The 26,455-nt window shown below is 44.6% G+C and overlaps 2 protein-coding genes and 1 long non-coding RNA gene across 13 annotated transcripts in view; 1 reads left to right on the forward strand and 2 right to left on the reverse strand.

Annotated features, from left to right (window-relative positions):
* Window positions 1-646, reverse strand: part of AICDA (activation induced cytidine deaminase) — a gene marked incomplete at its 3' end in the record, with an annotated part of 9,135 nt that extends 8,489 nt beyond the window's left edge. Inside the window, exon 1 of the mRNA XM_079959870.1 lies at window positions 206-646. Coding sequence (XP_079815996.1) covers window positions 206-213 — 8 coding nt within the window. The 5' untranslated portion in view covers window positions 214-646. The remainder of the gene's footprint in view (window positions 1-205) is intronic.
* The window catches only part of LOC307206557, a 25,306-nt gene extending 12,738 nt beyond the window's left edge, over window positions 1-12,568 (forward strand). For 2 of the 4 annotated variants that reach the window (XR_013834336.1, XR_013834337.1), the window contains one exon: window positions 3,351-5,684. This is a non-coding gene — a long non-coding RNA (uncharacterized lncRNA). Of the gene's footprint in view, window positions 1-2,568; window positions 3,328-3,350; window positions 5,685-12,498 lie in introns of those variants that run through there. The other 2 variants (XR_013834335.1, XR_013834338.1) reach the window with 2 other exon arrangements.
* Window positions 6,310-25,451, reverse strand: MFAP5 (microfibril associated protein 5). Of its 8 annotated transcripts, none has more exons than XM_079959860.1 (9): window positions 25,218-25,451; window positions 24,900-24,962; window positions 18,792-18,833; window positions 17,332-17,367; window positions 16,529-16,561; window positions 15,693-15,719; window positions 12,622-12,709; window positions 11,335-11,408; window positions 6,310-10,577 (listed from the first exon to the last, which is right to left on the reverse strand). In XM_079959860.1, exons 2-9 carry the CDS (start codon window positions 24,958-24,960, stop codon window positions 10,456-10,458), a joined length of 483 nt encoding a protein of 160 aa, XP_079815986.1. In that variant the 5' UTR covers window positions 24,961-24,962; window positions 25,218-25,451; the 3' UTR covers window positions 6,310-10,455. The 8 variants fall into 8 exon arrangements, with proteins under 8 accessions (XP_079815986.1, XP_079815985.1, XP_079815988.1 ...); XM_079959859.1 differs by having other exon boundaries at window positions 16,529-16,570; window positions 17,341-17,367; window positions 25,218-25,447; XM_079959862.1 differs by having other exon boundaries at window positions 16,529-16,567; window positions 17,341-17,367; window positions 25,218-25,446.
* Between the last annotated feature and the right edge of the window lie 1,004 nt (window positions 25,452-26,455).

A 26,455-nucleotide genomic window follows, 5' to 3' on the forward strand; every position in this document is an offset into this window, starting at 1 on the left:
AAACAATAATGATAAAACGTGTGTGAGCAAGAGAGAGATAGAAAGAGTCAACAGCATCAGAATATTGGTTACTGAGAGATATGGGAAGAAGTCATCTGGAGAGCTGAGTCAGATGGGGAAAAGAGAATAAAACACAGAGCAAGTTCATACTCAATGAATTCAGTGATGTAGCAATTATGCACTGGGGCAAAAGCTGCCCATTTACCTGTCCATGACTGCGCTGGGGCTGATGTGGGAAGTCGCTTTGAGTCACCAAGCTGCTACGCCGTGGGTCTGAATAGCCTTATGACTGAGGTACAGAAATGAGAAGTGTCGTTGGGTGGGTGTTCCCAACCCCCTCGACTCCCCTTAGGAGTCATTTTGTCTGGGGTGGAGTTACACAGTTCGCTGGAGTTGTGGGCCCCCATTCTAAAAAAGATGCTTGGTTCTGATTGGCTCCAGTTTCTTCAGCCTCCTCCCTCCTTAGAAATATATCTGTCAATTATCACATTAAAGTGTGGGTAGGTAAGAAAAATAGTTACTGGTTCCAGCAAAAAAAATAAAGTTTGTGTGCCTAGGTTTTGCTTTCAGTTGCCCCATGGCTCAGCTGGTTTTCTTTTCCTTTTGGGTACTTTAAATTTCCTTGGAGACCCCCCCCCAAAAAAAAATACATTGTGAAAACCTGCATTCCCACACATACACTGCAACCAATAACAGTATACAGTGGTACCTCGGGTTACATACGCTTCAGGTGACATACGCTTCAGGTTACAGATTCCACTAACCCAGAAATATTGCTTCGGGTTAAGAACTTTGCTTCAGGATGAGAACAGAAATCGTGCTCCGGCAGCGCGGCAGCAGCAGGAGGCCCCATTAGCTAAAGTGGTGCTTCAGGTTAAGAACAGTTTCAGGTTAAGAACGGACCTCTGGAACGAATTAAGTACTTAACCTGAGGTACCACTGTACATCTGTAAAGCATGTAATGGATGCTTTAGTTGTGATTCCTGCGTTGTAGAGGGTTGGATTGGATGACCCCTGGGGTCCCTTCCAAGTCTACAATTCTATGATTCTATGTTCTTATTAAGTGATCCACAAATTGGTATCACCCCTTGGAACTGGCCTTTGGTTTTCTGGAGAACATGCAAAGGAAACAACGCACCACCATTCTCCTGCAAAGGCACCTTTGTGCTTCGTTCCTCTTGCCAATCTCAATTTGTGAGTCAATTTTTACATAATGCTCTCTTGTGCCCAAGCGCTCAAGTTCCTCCGTTGATTTTCTAGCAAAGGGGCTATACAGTGGTACCTCAGGTTACAGACGCTTCAGGTTACAGACTCCGCTAACCCAGAAATAGTACCTGGGGTTAAGAACTTTGCTTCAGGATGAGAACAGAAATTGCGCTGCGGCAGCGGGAGGCCCCATTAGCTCAAGTGGTACCTCGGGTTAAGAACAGTTTCAGGTTAAGAACAGACCTCCAGAACGAATTAAGTTCTTAACCTGAGGTACCACTGTACTTCAAAGAATGCTATGCAAGCTGGACTTAAAAGGTTCAGGGGTCCTTTACCTTTAACTTCTTTCTCTTTCTCTCCTTGTGACTCCACCCCGTGCTGCTCAGCTGCCTAAGGAACAGCTAGGGGTGTAGCATGGGTTGCCGGTGCCTGGGGCTGGGCAAATGTTGTGGACTGGGCAGTAGTCAATCCCTTCACCAGCCAGCATCGAATCAAGGGAGTCTCTTCTTGCAAACTAGCCCCAACTTGGGAGCAGAGAGAAGGTATAGAAAAGCGATGCCAGGAGTGCCGCTGTGTTGCCTTGCAGTGGCCTTGCAGTGAGGCACTCTGGGTAACGCACATTGCTCTGGCAGTGCTTTCCCGCCTTCTTACTCCTCCCTCCCTCATAGGTGGGCAGCGGCACCCTCCCCCTCCCTCTCGGCCAGCCAGGGGCGGCGGGATGTGGCGCACGCAGGCATCCTTTTGCCGGCCTTGAAGAGAAGGAGGAAGCGCCCCTGCCCCAAAGGCCCAGGCCTCGTTGCACATCTTCAGAATTTTGTTCCCGGGGCTACGGCCCCTCTGCCGCACCCATGCTACAGCACTGGGAACAGCTGGGATTGGTGCAAAGGAGGCTGGACTGTAGCAGGGAAAAGCTGATCCATAAAGAAGGCTGATTGCCGAAGAATTGATGCTTTTGAATTATGGTGCTGGAGGAGACTCTTGAGAGTCCCATGGACTGCAAGAAGATCAAACCTATCCATTCTTAAGGAAATCAGCCCTGAGTGCTCACTGGAAGGACAGATCGTGAAGCTGAGGCTCCAATACTTTGGCCACCTCATGAGAAGAGAAGACTCCCTGGAAAAGACCCAAGAGTCTCCTCCAGCACCATCAATTCTTCGGCGATCTGCCTTCTTTATGGTCCAGCTCTCACTTCCATACATCACTACTGGGAAAACCATAGCTTTAACTATACGGACCTTTGCATCAATTTATTTGTTTTTTCAAAAGCACACACAATGTGACATCAGATTAGTTTGTACGTCATACTTGCTAACAAAGCACACTGGCTCTCCTAACCCCTTCACCACGGCTGTTTGGTCCTAGATACTGAAGCTTTTACAATGATGTTCCTCAAGAATATAATCCCTAATACACATCTCAAAAATGATACTGGAGAACTGGAGAAGATGCAAAAAATGGCAAGCAAAATGATCTTGAGCCCATTGATTGACCTTGCCACTGATTGACACACATTTGGATGTGATAACTGCAACGTCAAGGGACAACATACATGTATGAATACCTTATGTATAACTTTTTTATGTTTCTTCAGATGCAGGGCTTGACAATTAAGCCTGTTCACACAAACACATGGTTGCTAATCAAGTGTAGAGAAATCAAGTGATATACATGCATGTGTGAACCAGGGCTGCATTAGGAAAGCTTGCATTTGATGGGCATTGCCTTTAAAACTCCCTTGACCCATCCATTCTCACTGAAGATTCAGTCAGCAGTAACCTGGCCAAAAATCAATCACAGAACAGAAATACATTTCAGCCAAAGCACTTGGAGGGGCAGATTGTCTGCTTAATCAACAGGAAGTGGTGTGATCGGCTTGTAAGATATAAATAACTGTTTATTTTCCACTCACCTACTTGCTCAGAAATCACAATTTGAATTACGCGCCGACAGCTTCAGTTGGTTTAAATAAAAAAAAAATCTTTAGCCACTTCCTTTTCCCCTAAAGTGAAAACCTCACTGCTGAACTTTCTCCGCTTGCTAAATGTAAAGCTGAAACTGTAGTAGCAACCTCTGCTTTGTGGGCTAATTATCACTTTGTGTACTCTGGTCTAAATCTATACTTTCCCCCTTTTTCTTTTTCAAAGCTATAGTCCCACTGTTTTGGCTCCAAAGCAAATCCTGCAATTGCCAAGTAAAAGAAGGAGAAAATATATAATGTCCCAAATTCAAACAATGCCATGGCAAAACCACCAGCAGAATAAAAACAAGCAAGCCAGCCAGTCCAAAAGTATTTAGAAAAAAATACATTAAAATCAGTTAAAACAATTTGCAATCAAAAGGATGGGGTGGGCAATGTGCTCTCTGCAACAGGCAGAGATACAAAATATACATTAGCATGACTATGTATAAAATTTGGTGCATAGCTCTTTACAAAAGCAGGGGGCTTATTTCCTCCACATTTCCACCTTTGTGTTCTTTAAAGCAACATCCATACATTTCTGTGCATGAGCAACTTGAACGCTAGATGTATTTTGTGTTTGGTAGTTCAATCCACACATAGTTCAATCCCCACTTTTCTTTCATCACCTGCTTCAGAATCCTCTGATTGTAGTCATGGTACATCTCAGTCTGTTCCCATCGCTCAATTTAGCCTGTTTACAAGACTTGCAAACAGGAACCGTTTTTCATACCAAGGGCCATTACCCAAGGCCAGAGCTGGCCCAAAATATTTTGCTGCCTGAAGCAAAGGACAAGATGAGACCCCCTCCCACTTTTGCGTACCAGAAACTGCTGAATCCTTCTTCAACACTGGTGATTCAGCAGCATCCTCCATCACACCAGAAGGCTGCATGCAAGCTTTTGTAAGGCAGAGCCTCTGGTACACACAGCTCTGTCCGCCAACATTCCCTGCAACCCTTCAGCATTTGCCACCTGAGGCAGCTCCCTCACTTTGCCAAGTAGTAGGGTCACCGCTGCCCAAGGCTTACCGCCATCATTACCACTGTGCATTGAGGAAGTCTCCACTTCAGAGCAGGGTAAGCCCTGCCTGGTTTAAAGTGACCCATGAGCTGTTAGGCTGCGAAATGAGCTCCTTTCCTGTTCTGATCAACAAGGAATAGCTCAGTAGGGAGAAAGAGGGTGGGAAAGAGAGTGTGTAGGTGCACTGTGTTGCTAAGAGTGGGGCAAGATTCCCATTCTTGGATACTTCTATTGTAATATGAAATTACTGACTGGCATGCATGAAAGGGTTAACCTGAGCCCTGAGCTCAAGTTGCCATTGGTGAGACTTAGCGGGCTCCCAGCAGCTTTTGCTTTCTCCCTCCCTCTCCTGCTTCTTGGAAGAGGCTGCAGGCAAATAACGGCTTGCTCAGCCTCTGAAAATGTATGCATGACTAAAGGATCTTTAAACAAATATTTTCTTGTTGATTTGTTTGTGGGGAAAATTAGGGGGACAGAAAAAAATGTGGGGGGCTGCCCCACCTCCCTAGTCACTTCCTTTCCTCTCAGCCCTCCTAAGCACAGAGATTTGTGTTGTCAAATTGTGGTGTTTATTAGTCACTATAAGCATGTTGGGCCATTTGATGAGGTTCACCCACAGAGGCTGGCCAAGCAGGAGCAGCCGAAGGTCACACGTTCTTGCTGCACAGGTGGTGAGCAGGATGTGGTCTGGGCAGGATGCTGTCTGCAGCAGCAATCGTCCTGTTCATCTTCACCAGCAAATGGCTAAAACCATGTGCTCCCCCAGATGCAGATTGCTGCATCACTATTTGGTGTAAGAGAAATGCAGGGGAAACAATCAAGAATTATTCACTTGCAACCAGAGCAGTGTGATTTTTAGATTCCCATGTAGGGGCCATAGATCACAGGTACACATTGTTGCATAACAGAAGTCCCTGGTCCTAGGTCCTATCACTGACAATTCACAAATGAAGGATCTCAAGCAGCAGGAATAACTCTTTAGTATAGAGTGGCCCCAAATCTGACTTGGTGTAAAGCAATTCTGTATGGATCTCATACATCTCCTCCTTTGGAATTTAACACTATAGAACTCTTCTACAGTTCTCAATTATTTAGGTGAGGCTTGTGCAGGAGAACAACTCGGTGGATTATTGTACCCTAGGATGGATCAGATCTGCTATCTTGTGGCACACAGGGCAGAAACCCCTTAAGATGGTAGGCTTACTTTGCTGCATAAACCCTGTGCAAGACAAAAAAATGCTGGTTTCAGAACACAGAGAGTGTGGCAGGGGTGGTGTTGGTCCACAGTCTTGATCCAAGCCACTGAGATTTTGGGTGGAATTAGCAACACTCTTCTCTAGCTGCGGCCATTAAGAGCAGATTAGAACACTCTGGAGGCAAGAAAAAACACTCCAATCTGCTAAATACTGTGCAAGTGCTTGTCCCAACCAAAGGACAAAAACTGGGAGGAACAGGGTAATTTGTCAGGTATAGGTCCCAGCAATCCATAACAGAGCTAAAGTAAAGGTAAAGGGACCCCTGACCATTAGGTCCAGTCGTGGCTGACTCTGGGGTTGCGGAGCTCATCTCACTTTATTGGCCGAGGGAGCCGGAGTACAGCTTTTGGGTCATGCGGCCAGCATGACTGAGCCACTTCTGGCGAACCAGAGCAGCGCACGGAAACACTGTTTACCTTCCCGCCGGAGCGGTACCTATTTATCTACTTGCACTTTGATGTGCTTTCGAACTGCTAGGTTGGCAGGAATAACAGAGCTACAGGAAATCAATTTATCTTATAATGGCAAATACCTATTTAAGGATCATTTATTCTGTTTATTCTAAAAAATGTGTACCCCACATTTATACTTTAAAGGCCCCTTGAGGTGGATAAAGTATATACTAATACAAAGTGTGAACAAGTCACTGGGAAGAAAGGGTGACATACAGCCATTGGGGAGGAAGACTTGTCTAGGCTGTGGCTCCACATTGTGGTTGCCACGTTGGCTGACGTGTGTGACTGCATTATTGTTTCTGGTAAGAAAGTAGAGTTGTTTAGCAGATCCAGCTGATACACACACACACACACACACACACACACACACACACATTAAAGACAGAAGCATAACATGCACAGGTACAAGGATCAATAGGAAAACAAGTTGTCTTTTAATATGTTTGAATTGTGTGTGCATTCCATAAAATATAAATTCTGCTTATGCAGTGCTTTTTTCCCTAGAAATTCCATTCCATAAAATATAGCAGTGAAGCAGCATAAGAAATAATTTGCATTCTTTCAAAATTTGTGAACGTGTTTTATATATTTATATGTTGTACAATAACTATGGAATACATTCATATATGTTTACATTTGCATTTGGTATTCAGAACAGATTTAGATCTATTATATATGTGCCTTCTAACAACTGATGCATATCAACTTCCCACAGTAAGGCCATCCCTTTTTAAAAAAAATAAAATCAGGCAGTTATTCTCTATAAAGACAAATCGTACTTCTTTCTTGTTACTGTGCCTTTTTACAGACACAGATATAAAGTGATGGGGAAAATTTCACCAACTTAATTTCTGCCCATCCAGCCACTGCTAGAGGCTTAAGACAAGGGCCAGTTAAAAACAAAGTCACCAACTCTACTGAAGAATTTGTGTACCATATAGTATCTACAGCAGGGCTGAGGAGCCTGTGGTCTTCCAGAGATTTCTGGACTACAGCTCTCAATATCCCTGACTATTAGCAGGCCTGGCACAAGCAGTTGGCCAGATCCAACAATGGCTGAATGCCTTAAGGGCTTGAATGGGCCCCAACTCAGGCCTGCCCTCACTCCCCACCCCCCTTGGTGGCGCCCCAGAGGCTTTGCAATAGCAGGCAATGGTGGCGTTTTGAGTAGGAGCCATGCTCCGCTCCCATCTGCCATGGTCACCTGCCATTTTAGGTTACCTGAACTAGGAAGCCCCAACCCACAGCTCCATTAAGTGAATTGGTTTCACAGATCTGTGGGCTAGGGCGTTGCATTTGGGGCGAGTTAAGATGGCGGTTGGCCATCACAGATGGAAGTTGAGCTTAGCTCCCATTCAAAAACACCAGTGAAGCATATCCAAGGATCTGGTGGAGAACAGTGAATGGTGCTGCCATTGTGAAAGCAGCAGCAACTGCCCAGCCCAGCCCTAACTGGCAGGGCCCTTGAATAGCACCATGCCAAGGATTCCCCAAAGTCTAGCACCAGTCCTGGTCATTGGCCATTTTGGCTTTGCCTGACAGGAGCTGATCCAACAACATCATAAGGGCTGCAGGTTACCCACCATTTAGTGGGGGGTAAGAGAGCTGGGAGGGGAATTCACATCTGGCAAGCAAAGTGCCCCTTTGGTTTCAGATAGTACATGGGTAGATGAGTCTTAAAAGCCCAGGACACAAATTTTCACAGCCCTCTAGTGGCTATGGTGGCTCATTTACGAGAAGTAATGTAACTCTGGAAGCGTATACTCGATTCTGACCAAGCTAGGCCTCCTGATGTATATTTTGCCAGATGTACAATATATTGGCTTATTTTCAGCTCTCTTCCCCTACTACTTGCTCCTTGGCTGTTTCGCATATAAATGTTGATCATTCACTGGCTACAGCTTCTAGCGATGGTTTGCATGCATAAAATGAGCAACAACACACAGAGCTTTCCTGTCGCCCGATGACAACATAAAGAATACATGTCAGCAAAAACCAATCACACATTCCATTAAGCGCTGAGAGAGATCAAGTAACATGTGAACTTGTCAAACTCCTTAATAATACCCCTTTTCAATAGGAGATTTCTTCCCTGCAAATATATGGGAGCTTCAGTTCACACAATCTACACAAACGGTAATTGGCATGAATAACTAACTTTTTGTCATGCCACATGCCAAGATTGCAGCTCATTCCCTTGTGGAAGATGGTGAAGGTATGGACTGAGCAATTAGGTGATGAGTAAGACGCATAACTCTGGCACATGGCAGAGCACTGACAAGACCAGTGACTGCATCAAAAATGGCAATTCCAGGTGGCTACCCCATGTCAGAATTACTAGTTGGAAACACTTCTCTCACTGTTTTATCTGTGCCATATTTCCATGGGGCAAGAATGTTGTTGCTGGCTTCCCTCTGCCACACCTACTTTTCTTTCAACAGAACAGTATTTCCCCCTACCCCTCTATTTCTGAACTGGACAAATTAAAAAACAACACTCCAGAATTATTGTAGCAGTGTAAGGAAGGCCCAGCAAACTGTCAAAGACCCCCCAAAAATCTGGAGTCAGGCCTGACAGTTGTGCACCAGCACAGCTCCCATTCACTGGCTTACTGGGGCTTGCCAGTAGAGAACACCATGGTGGATTGTGCCCCTAGCCACTTGGACATCAGATATCCTGTCCACTATTCACTGATCTAGACATACTTTTACATTCCTTTACCTAAGACTTCAACCAAGTGCCTTGCCCGTTGCGTTCAGTTTGATGGACAGCGCTGGATCACAAAAGTGTTATGTAATTACAAAGCCAGCAAGAAATATTTATACCATTGTTCTGTTGGCATCAGTGTTGCTAAAGGAATTCACTTCAGCATATGGACTAGCACCAGATGGCAGCCTGGATCATTTTGATCCATGTTGCAATAAGGACTTATAAAGGGCAGTGAAGAGGAGAAGCTGTAAAGCATGGGGCAGGTGCCGAGTTACTAAATAAAAAGAGTTAAGTTAAATAATGTTGAAAGGTTGCTATGCAATTTCTCTTTTTAAAAAAATAGAAACCAGAACATGTGGAGGTGTTTACTATATGCAGGAGATGAAGGGCTCTAGCAAAGGTACCACAGAAGTAAATTAACAGCTTCCCTTTGGGACATATGGTAGCTGGAGACGAGAATTGCTTTTTCAAATATCTCAAAGGCTGAGAGAGGGGCTACACAGTTCAGTGATAGAGCACATCTGTCACCAGCAGAAGGTCCCATGTAACTGCTGCCAACCAGAGTAGATGGACTCAGGATAAGAGAGTCTCAATATCTCTTTGGTAAAGGCATCATTATTCATGGTGTGTAGACTCACTGTTGCTGCCCCCCAATTATCTCTCTTGTAGTTTTGGCTAAAGGCAACAATGGGCAAAAGAAACGAGCACATACACCATGGGCAATGATGCCACTTTCAACTCTCATGCAAACAACTCTCCGTTTCCAGCTACACTGTGTCAGCAATGACAGCCCATGGTTAATATAAACAGGCACTTCAACCATCCAGTATTACTGAAAAGCTCATACTTCTCTGAGACCTTGGCTTAAGGTTTCACTAATGCGTGCTTGTGCATGACCTTGCAGTGTGGTCCTTGCAGTGTCTCCACTATGGCCAGATTTGAGCCACCGTGTCTCCTTCCCTCCCCCACCTCTTGTCTCTTCCGCCAAAGTTGTTGTGTGGTGGTCAATTGTTTTGAGGAACAACCACCACCCAGGATCCAAGTTGTACACTGCGAGTGGAAAAATGAGGCAGCCAAGTGGAGACAGTGAGAAGTAGAGGTGGGGCTGTTGATGTTCTGCAGTGATGTAACCATACTTAGAATCAAACTAAGTATTGGTGCATCCATGGTGTTTGGGGGACCACCTATCAGTAGTACCATGCAGACAGACTAGAATTTATTTCTCTTCCTGCTCTTCCACTGCAGCTCTGTCATGTGCATGTGCAATCAAATCTCTCAGCCCTACACTGGCTTAGTCTCATTTCCATTATGGAACACTGGTGGCTGAGAGAACTAATAACCAATTTTTCTTTACATGGGTTTAACTTTAAGTGGTGTGTGCCAATGACTGAAGCTTCCTTCCCACTGCAAGAGCAATGCAGAAATCAAGTCGAGCAACTCCTGGATGTTGGCATGTTGTGCCTCCAACCTCCCAAGGAGAGCTAACTTCAGTCCTAGGTACACACAGCTCAGGGGACACCAAGCTCTGGGGCAGGATGCACATTATCCTACTGCCCCACAGGCTGAGTATACACATCTGTATATATTAAGGCAGGTGTGAACAGAGCTTTTATAAGCAGCTTGGGGCAAGAGTAACACAAAAGCATGAGCATACGAGGGTCTTGGTATCACATTTCAAAGGTGTCATCAGCTGCCACCTGTGACATGTGGGCACGGAAAGTCCCTGGCCTGGAGCACCTCCCAAGGCAGGAAGTTGGGGGAAGAAGGCAAACTTATGCTGGGTTGTAGACTGTCTGGGTTCGCCGTGATTTCATCTCCTCCTCCTTTTTATCATGCCTGCAGTTTGTTGGTCACTGAGCATCAACAGCATTCTGTCGTTGGCGCTGAGCCCGCCGGCAGGGTGGTCCTCGAGGGCGACCCGAGCGGCGGAGGCGGCGTGGTGGCAGGCCAGCCATCTGGCGGCAGATCTCCTCTAGAGACAGACGAGAGAGAGAAGGAACTCAAGAGTGGGTTAACCATGCCACATAATTTACAACCCGGCCGTATGTACACGGGGGTGTACGTTATAGTTAGTGGTTAACAGCACATCTGTGAGGGGGGGGAAAGGTTGCAGGGAAAGAGTGTGACACCCCTCTCTCCCTATTTTCTCCTCCTGAAGCAGTTTTACTTAAAGGGGGGGAGCATCAGCAGCATTGTGAAATAGAATGGCCCCCATTCAGACTCTTCAAATTGTGGCCACTGAGAAAGGACAACTTGCTTCCATATATGCCAAGTATAGGATCAGAGGGATGCTGGGGCTGATTTCAAGACACTTTCTTGGGAGTAGGGGTGGGAAAGAAATTCAATTCAGCTTGCACTTAAAGGCCAATCTATCAAATCTGCACTTTCAGGAACAGTGTGAGAACTGAAACAGCCGTTCTTTGAAACTTGAACTTAGCTGAATTTTGCGATGTATTTCTCCAACCACAAATGTCTTATATTCAAGACAGAACATCTCTGGGTCTTCACTTTTCTCCACTATTGCTTTTGCCATTAAGCCCTTCACCATTTTTGTACCTTTTCCCATTTGCCAGCACCCTTCTTGGATTATGTTGCCTGCCTCTGAATGTTGGCCATTCACACAAGGGCATACACCTATGATATTGGCCATCTTCTTCCTCTAAGAGAAATTGAGCAACTTAATTTCTTCCTTGTTTATCGGGCACATCCCTATGGACATCTTTACTCACCCTGCATGGCTTCATCCTCTTTGCAGACAATGCGAGAGCAGATTTCCTTATTTATCATATATGTCCGACGGACACTGTCACCAGAAAGGGGTGGGGGAGAGAAGGCAAACAGTAGGAACATAAATCCTTGTGCACCAAAAACTGATACCAACAAATAACTGTGGCTAAATCATTGCTAGCAGAGGTGCAAAAGGCCTAACTACACATTACACACAAATGTATGTTACAGAACCTACACAAGCCTGTTTTACTACGCTTTACCTAGGTTGAGCTAGGATTATAATACTTCAGAATTTGTGGGGGGGGGGTTCTACCCACTTTTTTCTTTTTTTTTGAATTTTGGTCATTTAAAGTTTATGATTTTTCTATTTCCTTTTGAGGAAACTGAATAATTCAGTGAAATGAGATTTGTAGCTGGCATCCTGTAAAGGATTTGTACAATTTTAGGTTTTTCTAATTTTTTCCTTAAGCTTTTTGCTTTTTCTTATTATTTAGTTTATTTCTTCAAGATAATATTTCTAGTCAATTACTTCTTGTTTCAGGGATTTTCACAGTATTTCATTTGATTTGTTTTACAGGAAAAGCAGATGTGGGGACTGTGATTTGGAAAAGATAAGCAGTTGCTGGGGGAAAGGGGAGGAGTACGAATTCCCTGCCCTGCCCTTTGCTTCCTTGTTCCAAATCTGCCTTCTAGAGTCTGGTGTTCTCTAGATTACTCAAAACTACCATTGGACTCAACCAGCAATATCTGGAATACAGATAATGGCCCTGTGCCCTGGGTAATTGCTGAGAAATATGATCAAGTGAAACTTTCATTTGGACAAAAAAGCAAGTCTCCAGCTGTTGCGGCTGCAGAAAATGGATGAAAATAGATGGCCAGTTCCTGCTTCAAACTGTGCAAAAAATGGGGTGGGTTAGTATCTGGTGGGGGTGGGAAATTCCAGTGATAGTTCACAGCTTCCTGTGCCACTCGTGGCATTCATCCTTTTGTCTTTCTGCCATGGTATACCAGCTGCCCCTTTAAATGAGTCCTGGTTGTTTAAATGTTGGCGGTTGTGGTGTTTAACCATTTTCAAATGTTTTTAAAATTGGTTACAAGTCTCCTAGAGATAGCCCTGTGTTAGGCAACTAACAAATTAAATTAATAATAATTACTTTTCACAGATCATTGTAAGAAATCGTATCCAAAGATGCCTGCCAAAACTATCTGTATTATCTTGTAGAATCATAGAATTTTAGAAAATTCCTAAACCTTCTCAGCTTCTACCAGAGCATTTCCTCTCTTACCTGGTAACACACAAGTAACTGATGCATTGCTTCACTGGCTTATGAACAGAGTACAACCGTGTACAAGGAAATTGCTCTTCACGGCATTCTGGGAGCAAACAAAGAGGGACATGTTCAAGTTAATGCCATCAGTGTGGCTACATCAACGGGATGGTGGCTCATTGAAACTGACTGCCAAGAGACCAAGTGAGATATTTCCTTTAATGACACTGGCTTGCAGTAACTTTTCTACCGTTTCCCCTTGCAGAGTAAAATTTCATCCTGCTCACACCATGCCATCCTATTCACATGCTGAATTTTGTGCAAAGTACTCCACCCACAGAAAATGTTTCGCAAGCAACTTAGCATGCTGGGGGATAAAATCATCGCAGAGCTGTGTCGTGCAGACTTTGGCGGTATATTCAATCTGGAACAGACACCTATGAAAGCCAGCTGGAAAATAAGTGGGAAGACCTTCTGAACTAACTAGCAGTGGCTGACTAGGAACAGGATCCTGAGGTTGTAGTGGGTAAGTCCATGAAAACATCAAGTGAGGAAATCAAATCCCATGCTACGGATTGAAAGGGATCAAAAATGAAACTGTCATGATCACAACACATTTATATTAATTTATGGCGCAGACACATTTGGAATACTTGAGTAGAGTTTTGGGCACCACATGTCACAAATTGTAGTATTTTGGGACAGACACAAAGAAGTACCTCTGCACACAATGAATAGTTAAAACTGGAATTTATTCCCAAAAGATACAGTCAGTGGCATCGCAAGGGGGGGGCGGTGCACCCCCGGTGTCATGCCTGGGTGTGTGTGTGACAAGAAGGCACCCCATGGGGTGCTCGTCCCACTGCCCCCAGGCGCGGCAGCGCAAGCAGCCATCGCACTGCCACAGCTGCATGTGAAGGATCCTCTGTTCACAGCCGCAGCTGTGAGCAGAGGATCCCGCCACTGTATGGTGTTCGAGTGGCGCCGGCGGCAAACCGCTATGCACAACGCATGCGCAGTGTTGCACGCATGTGCTGTATGTAGTGACACTGCACATGTGCTGTACATAGCAGTTTGCCACCGGCGCCACCCAAGCGCCGTACAGACGGCGGTGGGATCCCTCAATCGCCGCTACAGCCGCAAGCGGAGTATCCCACCACCACTGCTGCAGCCACAAGCAAAGGATCCCACCACCGTCCGTACGGCGCTTGGGTGGCGCTATGTACAATGCCGCTATGTAGAATGCATGCGCTATATGTAGCAATGCCACACATGCGTCCTACGTAGCGATGCCACACATGCGTCATATGTAGTGACGCCACACATGGATTGTATGTAGCGGTGCAACGCATGCGCAGCCGGCGTTTTCCCCTGCCCTGGGTGTTGGTTTGCCTTCGTTCGCCCCTGCATAGAGTGGTGGCCATGGACTTAAATGTACACAACTTGCAGTCTCTCTGTCTTGTGGGTTTATTGGGAGATAGTGAAGGCTAGTCAAATTCGCACCAATTCAATGCTGGAGTGGTATGTTGCATCAAGCAGACAATCTGAGCATCTTTAAAATTCCTGCTGCCACCAAGCCATCTCCAGATGTATTGGTAGCTACCCTTGCACTAGATTTACCCTATGAGATCAAAAGGGGCTCACAGAACTGGGAAATGGAGCCTCTGAATGACTGGCCCAATTTGTGCCGCAGACCCTGGGGAGGACACCGTTCCTTCCTTGCTTTCACCCAAAGAGATGCTGAAAACCCATTTCTTCACAACAGAGGTTTCCATTAGCACCCTTAACCAGGGCTTTTTCAGGGGGAACTCATAGGAACTCCGATCCGGCGGGTGGGTGCCATTGCCATTCTAAGAGAACAAGGGAGGTGTTCATGGTGAGTTCCAGCGCCTCTTTTTCTAGAAAAATTGCACTGCCCTTAACCCTTAAGCTTTGGCTAATACATTTTATGGATTCAGGTTGATTGTTTTTATACTATACTTTTGCAAGCCACTTTGACGTGTGTGTTTTAAGTGGGCTTTACTTCTTTTTTTCATGAGTTTATATGGGAAACAGTGTTTGAATCATGCACATTATTAATCTCTGCAACTCTAATTCAGGTAAAAGTCCAAAATGTGGATGGGGTCAGTATCTGCACATGACTCAGTCCTGCCCACTCAATCCCCAGCCTATGTGAATAAAATGAACAAACCAAAAAGCCCCTTGCTTGCTTAGCACAGGAAATCTGGGGCCAACGTACACCGGACCAGACACATGGGGTAGGAGGTGGGACTTGCACACATATCCCTGCAGCTGCCCACACTTTGAGCTTGTGTGTGCTCAGACAAATGCCTGAACATGGCTATGGATCGAAATAGCCAATATTTAATATGCAGATGTGGAACTGTGTGGATTCTTTCTGCTAATACAGGAACCAGAAAGCACCTCATGAAATTCACAGCAGATGAGTGCATTTCTCGGCACTGATACACCCAGCGCAATGTTGACCCACAAATTTCAAAAACAACTACAGTGGAACCTTGGTTCTCAAACGCCTTGGTGCTCGAACATCATCATTTTTATAAGGAAACCGAATACTTTTCTTTTTAAGTCATTTGGAACCTTTTTTCATCTTCACCTTACTGCCAATGGATGAAGACTTGTTTGCTGTAACTTCTGGAAGCTCCGTGATTAAAACATTCGCTTGAACCTGCTCAAAAGTTTCTGCAATGCTCCTTCTCTGCCACCAAACCACAGATCAAATAATAAGAATCTGGCTCGTCGTGTGGTCTGAACTCAGGCACATGGTTTGTTCCTTCCAAACACGCCATGAGCACTAAGTCCAGAACAAATATGGGTTTATTTCTGGTTTATCTGGAGGAAATAAACTACAAGCCCAGGTTTGGATAATGCAGGGCACAGTGGAGGGGTATGGGGAGAGAGAAGCGTCATGAAAACCTTTAGAGCAATGTGCACCAGCAAGCCAATCATCTGCATTAACCCCATTTTGTTTTAAATCATGGTTTTATGTGAGGTGTGAGCCAGGCCATTGGTTAAACAGGGGAAAGCAAGCAGGAGAAGAAAGGGATAGAGAACAAAATTGAACTTACCAGGTGCTGTTGATGGGGCAGTGTCACCTAGAATGAAAAATGGAAAGGGTTTAAACACAATTAAATAATAATAATAATAATAATAATAATAATAATAATAATAATAATAATAATTATTATTATTATTATTATTATTAATTCATACCCCGCCCATCTGGCTGGGCCTCCCCAGCCACTCTGGGCAGCTTCCAACAGAATATTAAAAACACGATAAAACATCAAACATAAAAAACTTCCTTAGACAGGGTTGATGTCTTCAGATAGTTGTTTACTTCCTCGTCATCTTATGGGAGGGTGTTCCACAGGGTGGGCACCACTACCAAGAAGGCCCTCTGCCTGGTTCCCTGTAACCTCATTTCTCGCAGGGAGGGAACTGCCAGAAGGCCCTCGGTGCTGGATCTCTGTGTCCGGGCTGAATGATGGGGGTGGAGATGCATTTCCCAAACTGTGGGTCAGGAATCCCGTGCAACTAGGTTGCTTGCCTTATAAATAAACCCCAAATAATTATTGTTTTAAATTTCCAGTTAGATCCTTACTGAACTGCTGCCCGCATAGCATTTGCTGGAGCCCGTGATGCAAACTTTGTTGCTAGTCATTGGGAGAAAATGTTGGCAGGCACTCACCCGCTTGCCCACTCCCTCCCTCCTCCCCTCCTAAGTGTGCCCTCAAACCCTTTCTTCACCAGAGCAGATTGGGGAAAGAGAAGCAGGTAGGGTGCTCAGCTGCAAACTTCAGCCCCAGCCCCAGGCCTTGTAAAGTAATCTTCTAATTCATAGCAGCAAAGAGCCATCACTGAAGGCTGACAAGGCATTGCGTGCACCAAAATGGGAACTGACCTGGCACATCTGCTGCTCCTGCTGCAGGGTCAGCTGCATCTGTTGAAAGGAGAAGGGATATTATAGTGTGGGTGTGCATATATATATATATATATACAAGGAGCATTCCACACATTATGTGGCAGCAAACCTGGGACTTCCACCACATGTTCACTTGGCAGACCTGGTGATGCACATACAGTCGTACCTTGGATCCCAAACGCCTTGGTACTCAGAAGTTTCGGCTCCCAAACACTGCAAACCTGGAAGTGTTCTGGTTTGCAGATGTTCTTTGGAACCCGAACATTCGATGGGGCTTCCATGGCTTCTGATTGGCTGCAGGAACTTCCTGCAGCCAATCAGAAGCCGCAAATTGGTTTCTGAACGTTTTGGAAGTTGAACAGACTTCCAGAACAGCTTCCATTTGACTTCTGAGGTACCACTGTACAGTGGTACCTCTGGTTACGTACTTAATTCGTTCTGGAGGTCCGTTCTTAACCTGAAACTGTTCTTAACCTGAAGCACCACTTTAGCTAATGGGGCCTCCCACTGCTGCCGCGCCACCGGAGCACGATTTCTGTTCTCATCCTGAAGCAAAGTTCTTAACCTGAGGTAATATTTCTGGGTTAGCGAAGTCTGTAACCGGAAGCGTATGTAACCTGAGGTACCACTGTACTTGTATGATACCTGCGTTTGCAAACAGAGGTTTGTCTTCTTCATTAAGCTGCACACTAAAAAAATCAACAAAATCTTAGGCATAAACACAGAAAGCAGCATGTGCGAATTGGCCTTGACACTAGAGGTGGATGTGCAAAAAGAAGAACTCAACTCACCCACATCACCTGGTATATCAGGTGCATCTGAAAAAAAAGAGACAACAGGTTTGTAGCCATCAGTTGTTTGGTGCAGAGCTATGCACACAGTTGTTTGTTTCTCTTTATGAATCATTTCCTATGAAACATCTTGAAGCAGTTTTACAGTAAAACACAAACAATAAAAAATTAAAACAAGTTGATATATAAAAACAATTTCAAATCAGATCCATCAGGCTATGGTGCTAGTGGATCTGAGGACCGGTCAGGCCCAGAGGTGAGGGGGTGATGATGTGGCTGTTTTTACTTACACACCCACCCACAACCCACCCACTGCTGCTATTGGGCAAATTCTCAGTTCCACATTTTAAAATTCTCCAGAAAATATTTGCTTGTCACATTGTAACTGGCAAAACCACAAAAGAATGCTGAAGGACACACGGCTGTGAACAACAAGATAATAATGAGAGATGTTTACAATAAAGTAGACAAAATATCAGTACAAGCACAATGTGTACATACTTTCCAGCATTACAAAGAACCATGCAGTACAAATATTGTTGAAGAATGCTCTAAGCCGCTGACAAATATCCTAACACTTGTAAAGTATACATTTCTGGAAGGTTTTTGCCTGCCCATCATTTTGGACCTTTGCAGTGGTATTGATTCGTTTTGGAATCAAGTAAATTCTTTGGAGAAATAGACATCCCCCAAGTCCTCCCAGTTATGAAAACTGCAATTGGGGCCTTAAAACACTTTTGAAGTCTTATTATCTGAGGAAGTTCTTGGAAGCAGGCCCTTATCCGGAAGCCGGTCGTCAACTGCTTTGAGCATTCTTCAATGCCAGCTATAGTACTGTTTGTGCTTTATGGTTCTTAATAAGCATTGCTTGAATGGGCACTCTGCACTTTCAGTGATATTTTGTACTATACAAAGAGCAAGCATTCGAAAATGAAGGGAATCTGGCTACTTCACAGGATGTAGCATGCATGCTGTCCTATTTCATTATCAGAATATCATATTTTATATGGGCATGCATGATTTATGCTCAGATACATGCCTATGCATATATGTGTGTGCGTGCACACACACACACACACACACACACACACACAGCCATATTATAGGTCCCATATAGACCCTTAATATGTGCCTACCCATATATGAACACACAAATTCAAACATCACACTACAGAGTTGCATAACTGCACTAAACATGATTATGCAGACTGAGGCTGAATCTACTCCGATCTAAAAAACCCCCACTATATAACTCCATGCAGTTTTCCATTGGCTGCTGTACAGAGCCCCCTGGTGTCACATTTTTATAACACATATATAATGTTATAACTCACAAGTACTGTATAGATTAGTTCTGAGTCTAGTGAGATATACTTCCTGGTCAGGGGTCCCTTTACCTTTTTACATCTGTTTAGGATTGAAGCATTGGTGCAGAATTAAAGGAAACGTACCTGTAGGATCGTCCTGAGCAATGACCACAGGCAGAAACCAGTCTAGGACAAAGAAAAAGATTGTTTCCCTTGTGTAATTCTCATGTGTTAAAAGAAAGCAAGAGCAACAAATTAGTGATATCCTTACTCTTTCCCCCACCAAAGATGGAACTGCAGTTCCCACATTGTTAAAGAAAGGGAAGCAGGAGAGAGAGACATGCAGGTGTTTTTTGTGGGGGGGGGGGTGTTGTTTTTTTTGGAGGAAAAAGAATAAATAATTTATACTTTTTCCACCCTTCACAACAAGATCTCAGACCAGGTTAGAACAATGCAGTAATATAAAACCATATAAAGCGTACAGTTACAAAGATTAAACAAACCCAGCCAGAACACAACACTATATATTCAGCAGAATAGGTGGGTCCAGCAAAGCAAAATATCTTTATGTCAGCGTATTGTTTGTTTGTTTGTTTGTTTGTTTTTGTTGTTGTTGTTGTTGTTGTTGTTGTTGTTGTTGTTGTTTCAATTTATATACTGCCCTTTATCAAAAGATCCCAGGGAGGTGTACAATAGAACATCAATGATAAAAATATAATAAAAAGCCTACTGTCGGACAGCCTAATAAAAAAAATAGCCATCATAACAACAGTCCTCTCCTGTCTCAGTCTGCTCATGGACAGGCCAGCCCTGACAGTGACCAAGCCCTTTCTGTCCAAGAGAGATTGTACAGTGGTACCTCGCAAGACGAATGCCTCGCAAGACGAAAAACGCGCAAGACGAAAGTGTTTTCCGTTTTTTGAGTCGTTCCGCAAGACGAGTTTCCCTATGGGCTTGCTTCGCAAGATGAAACGTCTTGCGAGTTCTTGCGAGTTTGTTTCCTTTTTCTTAAAGCCGCTAAGCCGCTAAGCTGCTAATAGCCGTGCTTCGCAAGACGAAAAAACCGCAAGACGAAGAGACTCGCGGAACAGATTAATTTCGTCTTGCGAGGCACCACTGTACCTGGTGATCCAGCTTCTCCCAGCCACTGAGGCTGCATGAGCCTCCAAGGGCAGAGTTGGACCCCCAAGCCCCGCCTCCCAAAGGCATGGACTTGACCCTTCCAGGGCAGTGCAGAACATGTCACCTCTCCACCTCCCAGACTTGAGAACTCAAAACATATAAGGCCTGTTCATTTTCAGGATTCAACTTTAATTTATTTACCCACATAAATGGGACTTTAAAAACTAACCAAATGTAATACGGTACAGTGGTACCTCAGGTTACAGACACTTCAGGTTACAGACTTTGCTAATCCGGAAGTTGTACCTCGGGTTAAGAACTTTACCTCAGGATGAGAACAGAAATCGTGCAGTGGCAGCAGCGGGAGGCCCCATTAGCTAAAGTGGTGCTTCAGGTTACGAACAGTTTCAGGTTAAGAACGGACCTCCAGAACGAATTACGGTAAGTTCTTAACCCGAGGTACTGTATACGCTTTTGTAGACTCAAACCCAGGCTTATGCCATAATAAATGTGTTAATCTTTAAGCTGCTGAAAGACCCTTTGACTGAATTTAGACTGCTACAGCCATAATTCTCTGTTATGCAAAATGCCCCTCTCCCCTCTAGATTTTGTATAGCTTTATACATGTTGGCAATCTGTGGAGTCTCCCAATTAATGAACAACAAACATTCCAAACATCTGGAATATATCAAGGCCAAACTGCATATGATAAAGGAGGTCTGTGATTGAATTTCCTAACATTTATAAAACAACAGCTGTGTGTGTGCCTGTTGATTTCATATTGGAAGGCAGTTAACCTTCTCCCCCTGTGCTGTTTTCCCAGTAAAAATCTGTCCCTGCAACTAATATTACAACTCTTAGGGGAGCAAAGGAAAGGGTTAAACTCCCTCCCATCCTTGGTGATGCTTCTGTGTTCAAATTAATACCTCCTACAGCTGCTTTGAATTTTTGAAGTTAAAGGGAAAGATATGGGTGATGCAGCAAAGCCCATTGCCACCTGCCCAGCTATTGGCTGCTCAGTGCTGTTTTTCTGGGGGATGCAGGGGTATGCATACCCCTAAACATTTTGTGAATCTAAGTTTGGCCTCATTGAGGAGCAGAATTTCAAGATGAGTAGGAAAATGAGAGTATCCCTAAACGTGTTTGGGTTTTTTTAAGCACTAGCTGAAATTAAAATTGGGAGGTGGGATAAAGTGATAGAATGAGCAACTTCAGGTGTGCTTCAGTTGTTTTAGACTGCCTGCTTGCTGGAAGGCTATCTGCTTGATATGTATGTTTGTAAATTAATTAATGGATATTTAAACACTAGTTGCCACTAGGCCTCCCTCCTCCAGACAAAACTGACCTGCAGCGCTATCCTGGAACCTCTCTGCTGTTGGGGTGGCCCATCCTATTTCACCACCTGAGGCAACGGAAAGGTGCCTTTGCCCCTCCACTGCTGCCTCTGCCCACCTGCCAGTCCTCACTGGGGTTGTGTGGTGGTGGCTTCCAAGTTCTGGCAAGATCTTGTGAGAGGTCCGTGAGATCTCACGAGAACCCAGAAGCTGCCTGACAGGAATGAGCCAGCGGGAAACCACACAGACCAAGTTGGAGTTAACTTTTTATTAGCAAAGACAGGATCTGCACAGGAGTGTCAAGCCTAATGGGCACAGCAGCTCATCTCTGGCAGGTCTTGCCCCCATGAAGCAGTTGCTGAGACTGAAGGTCCCCTCCTCTCCAGGGCCTTTCCCAGGCAACCTGAAACTGTGCCTTCATGAAGCTAACTTTCCTCTGCTCTCTTCATGCCTCTTCTGGTTCTGGGAGACTGGGAGGGAGGGGAGCTTGTTGCAGCAGGAAGGTGAGACACCCATGACTCTTCACTGGCCTAACTCATCTCTGCCTCTTGGCCTCCCTCCTCCCTCTTGCTTCAGTTTTTCCCTCTGACTCTGGATTTCACTTTCCCAGCAGACTCTCCCAGCTCACTAAGCCGTTGCCTCGTCAGCTTCTGAAACCTCCCCCTCCCAGTCTTCTCCCTCTTCTTCCTCTGACCACTCATTGTCGTCCCACCATCACTCCTGGGCTTTGAGCTGTCTTGCCCTGGAGGTTCCCTAGCTGGTTTCTCCCACCATTGCTCAGCGTCCAACCAGTCCACAACAGCAGAGAAGAAGCAATGGCTTCCATTGAGATCTTGCTAGAACCCGGAAGTGGTGGCGAAGGAACCATCTCCGGCACCCGGGGCGGGACACCGAGGGGTGGGGGCCAACTGCTCAGTGGTGCACACGCAATGTCCATACTGATTACGCATGCGCAGCAGCGCATGCACTCCATACAGGATGCCGCACATGTGCAGTCTGTATGGGCTGCCGCTCGCGTGCGACGTCCATACAGACTGCACATGTGCAGCATCCTGTATGGAGTGCGCATGCGAGGTCATATGGACGCCGTGTGAGAGTGGAAGCCCGTACAGACGCCACATGCGGTGCACATACTGACTGCATGCGCCCTCGGCCACTCTACAGCTGGGGGAGGCAGAGGTCATCTTGTCACCCACCCACCACAGAGTGGCACCCAGGGTGGCCCGACCCCTCCGCCCCCCACTTCGTATACCCCTGATCGGAAGCCACCACTGCAGTTGCTTCTCCAGTGGCTTCTGGTGAGATCTTGCGAGACCTTCTGGAATCTAGAAGCTGCCACCGCCACTTCTCCAGTGGCAGGGTGCCCATGGGGTTATTGTCCCTTGGATTCCATGGCCCATGATAGACTATATGGGACTGGCAGAAATGACCGGCAGAATCCGAGACCAGGGAGAAGAGTCGGCGGAAGAAGACTGGAAGAAGTTTAAAGACTATTTGTGGAAATATTGTAAAATTAATGAATGTTAGAATGATGTTGGATAGAAATTAAGTGGTTTCCAGCTGTAATGCTTAAGAGACATGGAAAATAAGGTTTTAAAATAAGTATAAACTAATGGTGAGGATTTGCTGAACTGATAACTTGAATTGGAATATAAGAAAGGGAGGTATGAGGAGGTCTGAAAAATAAGTTAAAAGAAAATAATTAAATGGAAATTTTATGTGTTTTTAATTGTTTTTATTTTTGTATTTTTGTATTTTTGTTGTTTCTTTTCTTTTTGGTTTTTATATTGTATTACTTTTGAAAATTTTAATAAATATCTTATTTAAAAAAAAAAATCCGTGGCCCGAGGTGCCTGCCTCAGTCTGCCTCATGGATGGGCCAGCCCTGCTCTGCTCCAAGGGGAAGGTTGCAAAACCACGCTTTGCTTGTTTGAAACTACAAAAGGACAAGGGAAGTGATCGTTCTGGTAGTTGAAAGATGGGAAAGGTTCTTTGTAGAACTGGACAGGAGGAAACAGCTGCATTAGCTGTAAAACTGGCAATGCATAGCAGCAAACGGCAGATGAAAACAACAGGCAACAAGGAGATGGGGTAACCCTTTAGATACAGTTAGATTTAAAACTTCTATTGGTTTTAGACCAGTTTAACTATTATGGCGTTTCCCCCTGAAGAATCGTGGCAACTGTAGTTTAGTGATAATTTTGAGAATTCTGTGTTAGTGGTTCCCAGCCCTCTCACAGAACAGGTCCCAATATTCCCCAGGAAGAGGGAATTATTCTAAAAACTATACTGAAATCTTGTGCCACAATTACACAGGAACAGGCCCCACAATACTAAGTGGGTTTTATATCTGTGGTTGCATGTCAATAGCGTAGAAATAAGCCATAGCCTGCAGCCAATTTGTAGTGTTATGCTGTAGATCCTGCTTTTAAAATACACACACACACACACACACACACACACACACTTGTAAAACTTACCCTGGGGTTGAGCTAATGTTTTAAAAGCTCTGAGTTGGGGCAGGGGCTGACTCTCATGGAAAACATTGCAGAACATTCACGTTGTAAATAAAATTTAAAAGAAAATGCTTTTTAAAAAAATAAAAGACCAGCTTGTTTCATTTTAAAAAGCATACACTTTCTTAGTCTACAATTCACTTTATCAGGTGCTGAAATTGGATGAACAGCAAGTATGAAAGTTTTTTCAATTGGAAGGAAAGCTCCTTGGTGAAATCTTAAAGTGATATGCATTCCTTTCTTAATTAAATTAATTTCTTGTTCTATCAAGAGAGAGGAGTCCATAGTCCACCAAAGACCTCACGTGACAGACCTCAGATAAGTTGGTTCAGGCAGATAGAAGGAAAGTGAGATTGCAGGAAAAGAACAGATCCAAATATTTTGTTGCCTGAACAAATCACTGGATTCTTTAACCAGATGGAAGGAATTATGATCTATTGCTATTAAGATGAAGATTCCAGTGAGGTTTCCTTCTAAAATGTTTGTTGTCATTTGCTTCATTTCAGCACCTGATAAAATGTTAGAATCACAGAATTGTAGAGTTGGAAGGGACACTGAGGGTCATCTAGTCCATAGCTGTCAACTTACAGATTTGAAAATAAGGGACCAGCAGCCTTGAAAATAAGGGACCAGCAGCCTTGAAAATAAGGGATCAGCAGCCATAATAAGGGATCAACAATTACTTTGATAAAATACATATTTCGTTGCATGCAAATGGCTTTAGATACCTATTAGGTCCATAAATTACCATATAGCATATATTCAACACAAAAAACAGCAACAATTTGTTGTTGACAAAGGACAGCTGGATATAGAAAGGGCTCCATTACCTTCGGTAGCTTATTTAAGGGACATCATCAATAAGGGACAGCAGCGGTACATGGCGCTGGGATAAGGGACTGTCCCGCCAAATAAGGGATGCTTGACAGCTATGATCTAGTCCAACGCTGGAATCGCAACTAAAGCATCCATGACAGTTGGCCACCCAGCCTCTGTTAATGAAAGCTCATGCTCCTCAAGTACACACACACACATGCACAAACTGACCTGACTCTGAACTTAAATTTTGTCAGTATAGAACAGCCTCCATGTCAATTTTGCCCCTGGGCAAATGTTCCTTTCATCCTAGCCTGGTCTCCTCCTCCTCCTGTCCTCTCTTGCCCTTGGTGCATCTTCTGCATCAAATCCTTTTTATCACAGAACAATAGCTTCTACATTAGCATATAAGCATCAGGAAAAATATGGCAAATCCTGTTTTAGCTTGCACCGGATAGACTCACCAGTTGACAGGGCAACGAGAGCTACAAGACACAGCAGCTTCTGAGCTCCACAGGCCATCATCCCTGGAAAGTGAGGAAGAAAGAGAGACAATCAGTTAAAGCTACTTGCAAATTTTGTGCACATTTTTGTTTTTTCACCAACTGATGTCCAGCAGGCTCCTTTATCTCCCTCCCCATTTTCTATGACCAGAAGGCTTGCTTGCTCTACCTGATAACCACACAATTCAAAATAATTCTAACGGAACACAACTCTGTCTTCCCTTCCCTTTCTTCTCTTCTAACCTCCCGACATCTATGTGCTGTCTTGTACCCACTTACTATGTCGATTGCTCGCTTAGAAAGATGTCTTGACAAAATCCCCCTCTGCGAAAAAATGAAAAAATAAAAAAAATGAGACACAACTTCCCTTCACTGTCATTGAGGGACTCGGTTCCTTTGCACTGTGGACAGAGTCTCCTCCCTTCAGCTGGTCCCCCTAGCTTGGCCAGAGTGCCTGGCCTCTCCCAGTCCCAGTAAACGTTCTCCTTTGGCTTGCCTTCAAAATTCAATTCAGCAAAGTAGTAGTAGGATTTGGTGTCATCATGCAGATGGAATGAGGAGAGGGGGAGGAAAAAAACTGTCCCATGACCTCACTGAGTTTATTGTAGCTCAAGAGGAATCGGCACCTCCTATTCCCTCCGGATGAGGAATAGCCAGAGATGGAGTCCCACCGTCTGTCATGCAAGTACATAATCTGCTTCATTTTGCCCTGAAGAGGATGAAGCAACGCTTATTTTCCCGTGCGAATTCTTCCCAACACAATGTATCTTTTTCCTGGAAAGAAGCATTCCAGTAAACCCAAGCCTGGCCTCAAGGCCAGCCTGACCGTTAGGTAGGGGGGAAGCAGCATAACTGTTGAGGCAGAAGAACTGGAGGTACCACCACAGAGCAGCAAATTGTCAACAGCCTAGTTTACTGTTGTTGTTTTTAAATGCCACAAAAAGAGTTGCCATTAGGGATGTTCTGCCTTGGGCATCAAAATATCTTGTGTGTCTGCTTGTCCATAAGGTGCAGTAAGGTGGCAACCTTGCATGGTGATGGTGGCCGATGGGTCTCAAACCCACAGTGCGTGGGTTCTCCTACATGTGAAGACAGGCTCCAGCAGATTGAGTTGACAAGACTCAGACTGGGTCCAATAGATAAAAAGGCAGTTTCTGCGAATGCTGCAGAAGGAAGTGAAGGGCAGTGAAGGAAAATTCTGATCCTAAAACCTCTGCCTTGTGGGATATCTTCAGGGAAAGAAAAGGCTAAGAAGTAAACCTTACACAAATACAGAGTGGATTTGTCCCTAAGACAGTTGCATGACGTCTCCTTCCAGCTGGTGCCAAATAATAATAATAATAATAATAATAATAATAATAATAATAATAATAATAATAATTTATTTATACCCTGCCCATCTGGCTGGGTCCCCCCAGCCACTCTGGGCGGCTTCCAACAAAACACTAAAATACAATAACCTATTAAACATTAAAAGCTTCCCTAAACAGGGCTGCCTTTAGATATCTTCTAAAAGT

Source organism: Podarcis cretensis, assembly GCF_951804945.1.
Source record: "Podarcis cretensis genome assembly, chromosome: 17".
Classification (NCBI taxonomy): Eukaryota; Metazoa; Chordata; class Lepidosauria; order Squamata; family Lacertidae; genus Podarcis; species Podarcis cretensis.

Excerpts from the sequence above, each read along its gene's own strand:
- MFAP5 (XM_079959860.1), bottom strand. The coding sequence starts at position 24,960 with ATGATGGCCTGTGGAGCTCAGAAGCTGCTGTGTCTTGTAGCTCTCGTT. Across the intron at positions 17,368-18,791 it reads TGCTCAGGACGATCCTACAG|ATGCACCTGATATACCAGGT; the intron begins GTACGTTTCCTT and ends CTTTTTTTTCAG. Across the intron at positions 11,409-12,621 it reads AGTTACTTGTGTGTTACCAG|TGTCCGTCGGACATATATGA; the intron begins GTAAGAGAGGAA and ends TTCTGGTGACAG.